At 40.3% G+C, this 13,361-nt stretch overlaps 1 protein-coding gene across 7 annotated transcripts in view; it reads right to left on the bottom strand.

The window, feature by feature from the left end:
* Nucleotides 1-13,361, bottom strand: part of Metap1d (methionyl aminopeptidase type 1D, mitochondrial) — a 92,846-nt gene that overhangs the window by 15,734 nt on the left and 63,751 nt on the right. For 4 of the 7 annotated variants that reach the window (XM_008855261.2, XM_029557281.1, XM_029557282.1 and 1 more), the window contains 2 exons: nucleotides 2,966-3,123; nucleotides 779-928 (listed from right to left, as the gene is read on the bottom strand). In XM_008855261.2, coding sequence (XP_008853483.1) covers nucleotides 779-928; nucleotides 2,966-3,123 — 308 coding nt within the window. Of the gene's footprint in view, nucleotides 1-778; nucleotides 929-2,965; nucleotides 3,124-12,669; nucleotides 12,810-13,361 lie in introns of those variants that run through there. The other 3 variants (XM_029557284.1, XM_029557285.1, XM_029557286.1) reach the window with 3 other exon arrangements.

Below are 13,361 nucleotides of genomic sequence, written 5' to 3'. Positions count from 1 at the left end.
CTATGTCCTCAGTATTTTCGGTGTCATTTTATTCACTGAGTGCTTAGTTATGTTGCTACAGCAAGTTTGTTATACAGATGACACAGTGAGTGATTTCATCTTTGAGTCCTTTCCTAAATTCTACTCACCTTTTAGAAACTACATTTATATATTTTTTTGTTATTTTGTCTTTTTTGTTTTTTTTTTTCAGAGCTGAGGACCGAACCCAGGGCCTTGCGCTTGTTAGGCAAGCGCTCTACCACTGAGCTAAATCCCCAACCCCATTTATATATTTTTTTAGTGAACTTTAGATAGTAGGATGTTCCGGGTTATTATGAAAGGACTACATCTTGTAGCAGGATGGTTATACATAATTATATTGACATATTACCCATAGTTTGGGGCCTGATCTTTCTTTGCAGTGCAGATACAAGAAAATAGAAGCAAAATACAAGGTAGATTAATGTTTTAGACATCCAGAAAGAGGCTGGGGGATAAAAGCAGAAACTACAGGCAGGAGTAAGGCAGCAAAAGTCAAAGTCCTCTGCCACTGATCAACTTAGGATGAGTTAGCTCAAAGTATGTTTAGAATTCCGTTACAATTGATTTTAGATGTTTAAAAATATCTCTTGAATACACACATAAAACAGTAAAATCCCTTTCTCCCAGTCTAAGGTTTTACTTAAAAAGTCAAATTATCAATAGATGAGTGCAAAAGAAGGTTTAAGGGGAAAGGGAGAAAAAGAGCAGTGTTTGTTGACTCTTATGTAAGTCACTCTGAGGCTTGGTGAGACGCCACCTTTAAACTCTTCCCAGCCAGGAGGAGGATGTGACGGGCCAGCTGACAAGCCTGACGAAGCCCTTGAATCTGATCTTCATTCTTAACTTCTATGCTGTCTCCCCAGTCGGGCATAATGCCTGTCGTCACATAGTCTGGCTTCTTTATGTGCTTGAGGAAAAAGGATTGAAAATGAAGATCAGAACCCAGCATGCGACAATGGGATCATTTTTTTCTGACACAGCCTCCTGCTTCATGGAGCTCTGCCCTTCCTGCCGGAGCACCGACCTCCAAAGCCAGCACAACAGACCCTCCAGGCTACCCCCAGTTCCTTCCCCTGCCCTTTTGAACTTAACATTGCCTGGTAGTGCTGCCTCTAGATGGTCTGTTAACCTTACCATGCTTTGAGTCAAGCCTGTCTGAAATAAACTTCTGGTCAAAACAAACAGCAGTTTTCTTACACCACCCAATCCCACTGGAAGCACAGCTCATGGACAAAAAAGACCTCCAGGCTTCTAATCTGCCAAATGGATTTAATTAAGCAGCATTCTCATCTTCTTCACACAAAGATAAAACTTACGCAAAGGATCGCTCTCAACACCCTCTCCTAGTGAATATATGTGAAAAGCCTGTCAAGTCATGGGACTTGCTACACATACACTTTCTTATACATTGTAACCCCAAAATTGAATGCCAGAGACTGACACAAAATGGCTTTACTTTCTTATTTCTTCTCCAAAGACAACAGAATTACCTAGAACGCTTCCATCATTTATCAAGAAACAACAAAGAGCCCTTCCTCCACCCCAAACTCAAAACATTCAGTCTGGATCCTTCTGTGGATCCTCTACCACCTAAACCTATTGGCAGTGTTCAGAAGATGATACACGCAGCTTCTTTCAGCCTCAAGGTGTGCAGGGTCCTTACATTGTTTATAGTAACTGTACATACATGAACACTGTTGAAGAGAACACAGTAAGGCTACACAAGTTTGGGACAGGAAGCAGAGGGAGACCATACTCTTAATCACGACATCTAGTGCTGGAGGGCTGAAGTTGGGGCTCTTGAGTTTGCGAAGAGGGCCAGGCAGGTCTTAGGATCTTCTCCTAAGGTGTTCAGAGGAGCTTTCCTTTCTTCTTTTTTCCTTCCTTTCTATTTATTTATTTACTTTTTTTTTTTGAGACAATGAACCTGGAACTTACTGATTTGACTAGACTGACTGGCCAGAGAGCCTCAGGAATCTATCTACCTGTCCCTGCCTCCCCGCACTGGGATTATAGGCATACACTGCAGCCCTTTGCTTTTTACATGAGTGCTAGGGATCTGAACACAGGTCCTCATGCTTGAGGGGCAAGCATTTATTGACTAAGTCATCTCCCTAGTCCCTGGAGAATTTTTTAATTTTGTTTTTATTAAAGAAAAATAATGTCAAATTGTGACTAATCCCAAATGCTGGCTCTCACTACGGTGGCCAAGCCTTAGCCCAGCCAGGACTGTTGGCATTTTCTTCTCTCAACCCTTGCTACAAAAATGGACCACTCACCTTTAGGAGGCATACTTAATGTGGTACGCTGTAAAGAAAAAGGCGTAAAAGGAAGAAAGCGGTGATTTTATGACAAATCTATATTTCTTTTACCTATTTTCCTTCTTAACGACCCCCATACCTCTTTTACATTGCATTTTGAAAGCTGGAGAGATTGCCTTTCTATAAAACTGAAATCTCTGGGAAAAAATATCGACAATGCTCTGATTAGAATAGACATTTTATTTAATTTACTCTTAAAAAATGATTCAAAGACAGCAGCATTAATAACATGGAAAGTGTAAGTGTGGGCTTAAAAACACCATTTTCCATGAATCCCTCTTGAATCAATCCATTTTTATAGTTGTTTCTTCTTTTAAAAAGTCAGAAACCACATACATATAGTCAGCCTCATGCTAGAAATTTAATATAGAAAATTTCATGATTAAAAATTGAAATTCCAAATAAACTACACAGTTGTATGCCAGAACTTTATTTTTTTAATTAGCGTTCTAAAACTGCAGGATATTAAAAATCTCACACCACAATTTTAAATCACAAACGAAGTTTTAAATTTAAAATTCAAATGGCCCAGAAATCCAAAGTGCTTCGGCAGTCAACCTTTACTGTGGCAGGCAGGCAGGCAGGCAGGCAGGCAGAAGCTACAGCAGTACAGCAGTAAGTACCTTAGGGACTGGATGTGCGGGAGAAACTGCAGCCGGCAAAACTATATTGTGGGAAACATCTCTTTGTCTCCGGGAAAAGAAATTTCGTCTTTGTTGACTGCTTGACTGCTTGTGTAAGTAGATATGACTGAGTGGTGAAGAGAAAATTCTATGACAACCTTTGAACAGAAATAGATACATTTCAGGTTAAAAAAGAAAAGGAAAAAAATTAACATAATGTTGCCCTTGAAGGTGTTGTGTTGTTATCTATTAAATCATTAGTCTCATCCTTTATTGACTCAAAAGGGAAAGCCCCAGACAGCAAGGAAAGCAGTAGTATTCTGAGTTCTGGTGAGGTAGTAGCACACTGTATTGATTAACTAACACTATGTTTACATAAATGTCTGAAATGGCAAGCTCTACTCTAATGGGAAATAAACATAGAAACATGTGCTAGCACCAGGTCTAGCAAAAGAACAATTTCTGCTGTGGTACCTTCTGTGACAATGTCCAGGATAACCCTAGAATTCCAGCCACTACTTTCTACTCTTTAAAACCGTTTTTCTTTCAAAAATCACAGACAAGTTGCCAGCTGCACTTTTGGCCTCCATGGGATCACTACTGTGGGTTAAGTTTGCGGTGCATCAGGAACATTAATCTGAAATTCACTGTGGTGAATGCTCAAGTTGGACCAAATAGCAAAAACATAGATATGAGCTGAGGCAAATGAACACAGGGTCCTAAAGTATCCACAACAGGAATTTAGAGCTATTTATCAAAATATTAAATGTACGTCTTTTGACTCTGCAATTAATCTCTTCAGACGTTATCCTGTGGTGAATATACAATGATAAATATATAAAGACATATCCTTGCTTAGACACTTTTTCATTGGGAAACTGGGAAACAAACCTATTTCCAAACTGGAAACACCAACTGGGGACTAGTTAAATGTATAATACAGTATATATACACAATAGCAAACTCTGAGGCCATTAAAAAAATAGTACAAAACATGGCAGTGTACACCCATAATCCTAGCTCTCAGGAAGCAGAGGCAGGAGGATCAGTTCAAGGTCATTCATTCTCAGCTATACAGTGAGTTTGAGGTCATCCTGGGTCACAGGAGACCCTGTCTCTGAAAACCAAAAGGAGGAAGAGAAGGAGCTGCTAAGTCATCTCTATGTATTAATAGGGAAAGAGGTCATCAGAGACTGTTAAGGAAAAAGGAAATGCTGAGCCATATGTATAAGAAAATCATTAGTCGGGGGTGTGGACATAATCAAAATACATTGTATATATATTAGAAATTCTCAAAGAATAAATAAAAATATATTAAAAAGACACCATTAGTGTAAAATGAGCTTGCACATTTATTTGTACAAGCTGGCACAAGCCTATAAATTGTTAGAAATTAATATTCATCAATACTGATTATTTCTGGAGCATACAATTAGGCCAGGAGGTGGGAAGACTTTTTGGTTCATTTTCTTTTCTTCTATGTTGTTAGTTTTAAAAACCATCCACTTCTGCCAGGCGTGGTGGTGCATGCCTTTAATCCCAGCACTTGTGAGGCAGAGGCAGGCTGATCTTTGTGAGTTCAAGGCCAGCCTGGTCTACATAGTGAGTTCCAGGACAGCTGGGCCTACAAGGAGACCCTGTCTCAAAAAACAACAAAAAACCCCCATCCACTTCCATTACTATTACAATAAAAATAACAGTTAAAGTGGGCATGGTGGCACATGCCTTTAATCCCAGCACTTGGGAGGCAAAGGCAAGTGGAGCTCTGAATTCAAGGCTCCAGTCTGGTCTACATAGCAAGTTCCAGTCTGGTCTACATAGCAAGTTCCAGGCTACAGTTGGCCCTGTCTCAAAAAGACCAAAAACAAATAAACAAATAAATAATAATAATAGTTAAAAAATATCCCCCACAGGTAACAACCACATGCTGGGTTGGCCAACTCTAGCCTGACGGCCAAATCTGGCCTGCTGCCTTTTTAAATACAGTTTAAAATCTAAAAATGGATTTTTGCATTTATAAATGGTTGAAAAAAATCAGGAGGAGAAATAATATCTTGTAAGTTGAAATTGTATGAAATTCAAATTTTGGTGCTCATACCTACCCACATTCACTTGCAACTGGTCATAACTGGTTCTGAGCTAAGGCAGAGTTGATTAGCTGTGACAGAGACACATGTCTCAAAAAGCCCAAGATATTTACTGCTAAGCCCTTCACAGAAGCTTGCTGCTTCCCAGTATAGAGCACTGTTTTCACAATGAGGCTTCCAGACCAGACATGGTGGAGGTTTGGGGGCGGGGGTCACAGAACTGAGGCTCCTCCTCAGGGAATGTGGCAAGCTGGGCTTTCATAAGCCTTAGGGTGATCCACAAGCACTTTGTGCTTGAGCACTTCCACCCCAGAGTTGCATCTAAGCTGTGAAAACTAATGGAGGCATGAACTACTGTGAGGTGAGTATTGATCACCAAAGTCAGGATCTGTCTAACTGGGAAAAGACATCAGAGAGATCCAGTGTCCAAAGTTTCACTCAGTTATGTTCCTGTGTGAAGCTGAACTCAGTACTGTTGAATTAGACACACAGTAGTTTTGGGTAATATGTGTATTAGTAGGTGACATATATAATGTTGAATAACACATATTAATGTACATGAATTATTTATATTTAGGCTGCACTGCTGGTGATCAAACCCAGGGCCTTGTACACAACAGGCAGGACTCCCTCCCATTGAGCTAATCCTCACTCCTATTGGGCACTGGGTACTAGTTTATGGAATTAAAAAACAATTTTTTTTTTGAGACTGGGTCTCACTATGTAGCCCTGGCTGGCCTGGAACTTGCTATGCCCCAAACAGGCACTATTTTAAACAATTCCAAATAATAAAGGACTAGAAAACCTTTTTTTTTTTTTTTTTTAAAAAAAGGGTTTATTTTTTTTTTTTTTTATTTATTTATTGAGATAGAGGCTTGCTTTGTTGCCCAGGCTGGTTTTGAACTTGTGGCTTCAATTGATCTCAATCTCTTGTCTTAGTCTCCTGAGTTACTGGGACTACACATTCAAGACACCATGCCTACCTCAAAAACAGCTTGACACAGGCAGGTACATTTTCTTGAAGTTTTTAAAGTGTAACATCTTCCCAAGAGGATGATAGCTCAGTAGGTAAAGTGCTTGCTTTGCAAGCATGGGCACCTGAGTTTGAGCTCCAAAACCAACATAAAAAGGCAGGCAAACTTGTGGGACTGGAGAGATGGCTCAGCGGTTAAGAACACTGGTTGTTCTTGCAGAAGACCCGAGTTCAAATCCCAGCACCCACATGGCAGCTAACAACTGTCCGAAACTCAGTCCCAGGGGATCCGACAGCCTCTTCCTCCCTCTGCGGGAGGGCACTGCACGACACGGGTGCACTTACCTCATGCAGGCAATACACACATATACATAAAATAAAAATAATAAATAAAATTAAAAAAAAAAGGCAAGTGCACTTGGAATCCAGCTCTGCGGAGACAAATGGATCTCTGAGGGTCCCTGGCCAGCTAGCCTAGCTTACATGGTAAGCTCCAGCCCAAGCAGAGATGCTGTCATGGGAAGAGAGAAAAAAAAAAAAAAAAAAAGGACAGCAAATGAAGAGCAACAACCAAAGTGATCCTCTAGCCTCTGTACACACCTACACACGTGTAATTGTACACACATGAATGTGAACGAACACACACACACACACACACACACACACACACACACACACACAAAGAAGAGATAATATGAAGAAGTGATAATATTACCAGCCCTGGAATTGTTAGGTGAAAGTTGTGGGGGTTAATTTTTTTTTTTTTTGTAGTCCTGAGGCTTGAACCCAGGGCCTTGCACTTGCTAGGCCAAATGTTCTACCACTGAGCTACATGTCCAGGTTCAGCCCCAGGACTGTCAACTGCCATGAGGGGTAGTGTCCTAGGAAAGGCGGACCTTTGGAACTCAGAAGGTTGGCTTTTATCTCAGCTCTACTACTTGGCTGCAGGTGCCTGAATGTGTTTCTTCTCTGAGTCTCGGGTGACCATTAAGTAGAATAAGGAATGTGAAAGTACCTTGTGTTTAACAGCTGCCCAATAAGCTACAGATTCTTCAAGAATACTTGAAAAGTAAAATGGGAAATAAAATTTAAGCTCCACTATAGCTTCTAAAGTGGAACACTTCGTTTTCTGTCAATTATTGACCAAGGTGCTTTACCTAGGTTAGCTCATTAATCTTCACAAGACTGGATTGGGAGCTGTTACTACATTTTATAGCAGAAGACACAAGGTATAGAAAAGGACATGCAGTAAGGACCAAAGCTGAAGAAAATCTCCACTAAGTACATTGCCTCTGCCAGAGGCAAGACAATAAAATTAGTTAACACACGGAAAATGGAAATGATGTCATAAAGCCATTGTTTACTATTATTATTTTCCAAAAAAAAGTGGCAATGGGTTGAGCAAGCTCCCTTCATGGACCACACATGCTTCAGTGGGCAGCTGGCTTCAGTGGGCAGCTGGTAGTAGCTGGGCAGTCTACTGCAGGGGATGGAGAATTTGGAAGTACCCAGGTGGACTCCATCCATGACTCCAGCCCCCTAGTTACACCCTAGGCAGGCCCATATACAAGGCATGGTGTTTTCCGTCTGAAGAAAGTACGCACGGTGATTACAACTAATAACAATAATGCTGATAGAAAGAGGAATAGTGGTTCAGATTTAATGAGTACTTTCTTTGATTAAGCTCCCCGCTAGGTGCTCATTTTATTATATATTACCTCTTACCAACTGTTAGATAGGCAGCAGCTGCTCATGTCATTGTTTTACAGATGAGGAACTACATACCTCTAGTAATCAAGGACCAGGCCCCTGGCTCTAGCCCTCTATGTCCAGACCCAGGACTGTGGTCACATTCCAAGTTACCCTCTAACAGTATACAGGGGCTATGCAGCCTACTAGCTAATATGGCTAGCCAAATAATGCAAGCTTTCCAGGGTTTAGATTGTGAAGGATGTTTTTTTTATTTTTATTTTTTTTTAATCTTGAAAAATATATCCCATGGGCAATTAACATTTATATCTATCTATCTATCTATCTATCTATCTATCTATCTATCTATCTATCTATCTATCCATCTATCTAATCTATCATCTATGTATTTATCTATCTACTGAATATTTTGCCTGCATGTATGTACATGTGCCACATTGCTTGCAAACCAGAGGCCAGAAAAGGGTGCCAGATTCCCCTGCCACGTGGGTGCTGGGAACTGAACCCGGGTCCTCTGCAAGAGCAGTCATTGCTCTTAACTGCTGAATCATCTCTCCAGCCTCCAAAATTTAAAATGAAAATATTTTTCATGAAAATTCTTAGAGGAATTCCACTCAAGTTGGGAGGCATTATGGTAGCGAAAATAGTATAGTTTTGCAGTCAGTCAGATTTGAGTTACCAAAACGTCTGTGCCTTACTTTTTAACCATTCCTGGGAATAACAGTGCTCTTCCTCCCATGAGGAGGGTGTGTTAGATAATACAATGGACCTGGAAACTATCTGTAATCACGGGTGCTCCATAAATGCTCACTTCTTTCCTTCATTCCTGTCTTAACATGTTTATCTATGAGGCAGCCTACATTTCTTTTTGAATGTACTTACTGGGCCATCCTATGTGCTACATCCTAGATCCAGGGAATACAGACAGGGGTCCTGGCCCTCACAGAGTTTATATTTCTGTGAGAGAGGCAGACATTAAACATATCAACAGATGCATCAGGTTATATTAGATGGTGGCAGGAGGGATGAAAAATGGTCAAAGTGACAGCACCAGATAGTACCTTAGGGTTTTACTCTTGGTCCTGCTAGGTGCTACGTGACCAAGAAATAGCAATAACAGTGGACACTGACTGACTGAGAGTGACCTGGTGCCAAGATCTTGCTGAGCACTTCACTTATTGAGATACAGAGGCTTAGTATTGGCCTTCACTCAGTAACATGTAACTGTCAAGCTCCAGCCAAGGCAACGAAAGGATACAGACTCAGATCAATTTTAGGACACAGAGGATTTCTTTTTCAATGTGGCTGGTTACATGAAAGAGAGGCCATCTTTATCAGTATTATCAAGTTCAAGTACATACTCATTATAGGGGGATTATAGGAGGAATTGTTTCTGTGTACTTAAACTTGAAGTATGAAACCATCAGGTTCTACTAGGATACCTGGGTAAGAATTTTAAGGCATTCACTTTCTAGTTAGATAGTGCTGCCAATGTACCTGCACTGCCAAACGATGGGCTTACTGCCAAAAAGATGGAAGAATGCCCCTTCCCTGCAATGGAACTGGAGAGGCAAAATTCTAAACTTCCAAAGTGTAGCCTGGATAGAGTCAATCTGGTGACAGCGATGGCACTTCAGAGTTGGCAACTTCACTTTCACCTTTGTATTTGAAGTGAATTTTTTCTTTCACTTGAAAAAAACTTGCCCTACACATTTTGTCACAAAGTAACATGATATTCACATTTCATTCTGTGTTTATTCCACTAACTATTCACTACTGACCAGAAAAAAAAAAAATCTAGTGTTTTCACAGGTGAAATGAAGAAACGGCTCAAATCATGTCAGGAGATAATAGTCTTCCAATCACCGGTAGGGGGAGGGGACTCAGGGAAGGGATTCTCAGCTTCACTTATAGCTATGTATTTGATTTATTTTTAATTTTTACTTCTTTGGTGTGTAACATTTAGCCTCTTCTGTGTAAATGTGCAGGAGTGCGTGAGCGTGTGTGGGGATGGGGCAGAGGAGAATGTTGGGTATCCCTCACCATCACTCTCTGCCTTATTCCTTTGAGACAGGGTCTGTCACTAAATCCAGGGCTAGGCTGGAATCCAGCAAGCCTCAGCAATCCTCCTGTCTCTGCCCCACCACAGCTCTGGGGTTATAGGTACAAGCAGGGCCATTCTCAGCTTTTTCACAGGGATGCTGGGGATTTGAACCCATGTCCTCATGGCTGACCAGCTAGCATTCTTACCCACTCAGCCATCTACCTAACCTCACTATATTGTAGTTAATAGGTAGTAATGCAAATTTCCAAATGCAGAGTGAGCAAATTAAAACCCCCAATCTTTACTACAATCAGGGTCACAGGACACTCAAACTAGAGTATCTGATCCAAAAGTCTCTGGAGCTTTCTATATATTTCTCTGCATTATTATACCTTTTAACCAGATCTTACTTCTAACTTGCTACTAATTTGGTGTTCAAAGACCACCCTCAGAGACAAGAACTCTAGCCCGGTACTCTTTGCAGGGTCGTGGACTCAGGACCCACAGTACATGCACGTCTGCTAAAGCTGTTTGAGGACACAAGATGCAGGTGTGTGCTAACTACTGCAAGGGGCAAGTGGACCAATGTGAAGTTTACTAAGCACCAATGAGAAACCACCAAAAGCCTCAGGAGAGTAGGGGAGCCTAGAGCAGTAAGGGATTGCTTGGTACTAATTCAATCTTGAGAGAGATGATCAGAGACTGTTGTTACTGTTGATTATCTAGCAGAAAATCTACATGAGTTTTCATACGTTGTTATGAATGCTAGAATATTTACTGTTATCACAGGTAATAAGAGTTATTTTCAGTGTCACAAAAATTCTATCAGTGTCTAGTTTGAGCCAAAGTCTGAAAATTATAGGCAACTGCTTCTTTCACTCAATGGAGGAGTACACTGTGTGGCCCAAAAGTTCTTGAAATTGCAACACGTCCCCTGGATCCTGCCGTGAATTTTTCATATTTTAAATTAATATTTGGAATCTAGGGCATGGGTTTAAATATTTTCATATTTGGTAATAACATCAATTTCTAAACTCTGCTTTTTATTTCCCTTTACAGATGCAAGTATGCAGGAGGGAGGCCCATGTTTTAAATAACTAATGTTGCTGCACACAGCCTGCCCTGCATTTATTGGCCTTTTATTCGGGGTCTATTTTAATTGTTATCTGCTCATGCATTCTATACCACATAATGAAACGCTTCCATTTCACCCACCTAGCCCTGGGTTTTTATGTGTACCTTTACTAATGACCCTTCATTAAGCCAATTTTACCCTTGAAAACGTGAGTTTTCTTTTGGTCAACAAATATTTTTAAGGGAAAGGTCTGAATGAACTTTCAAAGGGACATATAAAATGCATATTATTTTAAGCAGCTATAAAACTGAACAAAGTATATTTGTACTCGAGTGTGGCCACCAACACCTATATTTTTCATTGAATGCATCCAGGGCAGTTTTTCACCCTGCAGCGGGCCATCAATCCTCAGTTATGCTGCATTTCAGAAGGATCAAATGTCTGGGTAGAAAACAACACAATAAAGAAGCCTGGTATGACTTTACATTAGATAACAACGTCAACCAGAGATAATACGTAATTGAAAAGACACCCTGTAAAATGTCTTGCTGAATATATTTTTTCATAATGATCAGCAAATGCCAAAGTCTAGTAACAAAACTATTATTTATAGCATATTAACATCTAATTGATTTTACAAATGGAGCCAATTATTTTGGATGAAGGGAGGAATGTCTGCCAGATTTAAATGATTTATGATTACCAAGAGAGAAAACAATACTGTTTTGCTAGTCCATTTTCAACTGAGCCTCTTCCACTCATTGATGATTTTAATTTGAAACGAAATGATTTGCTGAAAGAATACAATAACTTCAACTTTTTAAAAGAGGCAACTTACTTTGTGACAGCAATCTGACTCTTCTTTTTTTTTACTGTTCAAAAATGTTGCTTGCTACAATAGGCTCAGAAAAGACCACCATAGGAACACATTTTCACAGTGCTGATTTAGAACCACAGAAAGATCACACTTTCGTGAACTCCAACCAATTACTTGGAGTAGAAGTACCAGCTCTCACGGAACACTGTGTGCTTTAAGTCCAAGAGAACACTGGAAATGCATCTCTGCCTTTGATTTCTTGACCTAACACATTGACAGTCTGCTTGAAAGGTTTCATAACTTGCACAATGTTGCAAAAGAAAAATTAAATAGTCTGCATCACTCAATGTAACTCTGCTGTAATCTAGTACTGGGATGTACATGTTTCAAAAGTAAATGAGAAAAATGGAGGGTTTCTTCCCATTTCAAGGCACCTATAAAGCAGAAGAGAAGCTCACATTTCACGAGAAATAACCTGTGCATTTTTGAATGAAAAAACATACACATCGAGGGACTGCCCCAGGCTGAAGCAGATGCTGATTGGCCAAAGCTGAAGGACAAGGGCCCTTGAAACTAAACAAAAGCAAATTCATCCTGTTGACAGATGCTGATTACACAAAGCACTAAGGATCTCCCCCAACTCCCAATTTTTAAAAACAATTAATACCCCTCCACAATCTACACACTGAGGGCAAAGTGAAGTTTTTTAACCAATTGTAATAAACATTATTAAATCTGTTTCCAAAGAGTTTCAGTTCAGTTAGAGACTATTCCAGTGTATTTTTAGCTGTGGGCTTTGCCAAACAGTGGTTTATTCATTCCCATGGACATGTCTGGGAAGGCAAGCTGGGCATGCCATCAGCCCCTTCCTTCCAGGGGTTAACTGCTCTGGCTGCCAAATAAAATACAGAGTGAGCCATGTAATTATGGAGACAGTCAAAGGGCAGGCTCTATTTTGAAATCTATTTGCACAGACAAGGTCTTCCAATTGAACTTACAGGAAACAAGCTGGTAAAGAGCCTCCTTTTCCCAGATGCTTTCCACACTTTTTCTCCAATTCAGGAAGTCATGGATATGGACACCATCCACCACTGCTTCCTGGATTTCAAGCTAAGATGCCCTTACAGAGAGAAGAGTGGATCTGTTTCACAAACCTAGAAGAACCATTTGGGGGTGGGGTAGGGTGTAATTAACAGCATTTGGAAACTGCCTCTGCATGGGAAAGCTACAATGTTTATTAAACATCTCTAAAGAGGATGCAGGCCCAGTTGGTATGCAGGTGTTGGAAAACAGTTCATTTTCTTTATTGCTCAAAATAAAGCACACAGTTAAGTGTAACACAGACTGGTACAAGCACTGGTCTGAAATCAAGATTCTACTTGACATCCATTGTAATTATTTAGAGCTAATACCATTATGACTACAATTGCAAAGAATAAAAAGGAAATGTGTAAAATATTTTAAGTAGCACTGGAGAGATGGCTCAACCGTTAAGAGCACTGGCTGCTCTTGCAGAAGACCCAGGTTCAAATCCCAACACCCACATGGCAGCTAACAAGTGTCCATAACTCCAGTTCTAGGGGATCTGACCCCCTCTTCCTACCTCCTTGGGCATTGCATGACATGGGTGCACTTATAGACATGCAGGCAATACACTCATACACATAAAATAAAAATAAATAAAATATTA

Source organism: Nannospalax galili, unplaced genomic scaffold, assembly GCF_000622305.1.
Source record: "Nannospalax galili isolate Female #2095 unplaced genomic scaffold, S.galili_v1.0 scaffold346, whole genome shotgun sequence".
In the NCBI taxonomy this organism is placed as follows: domain Eukaryota; kingdom Metazoa; phylum Chordata; class Mammalia; order Rodentia; family Spalacidae; genus Nannospalax; species Nannospalax galili.
The sequence above is the reverse complement of the archived record's forward strand: the minus strand, read 5'-3'. Positions and strand labels throughout refer to the sequence as shown.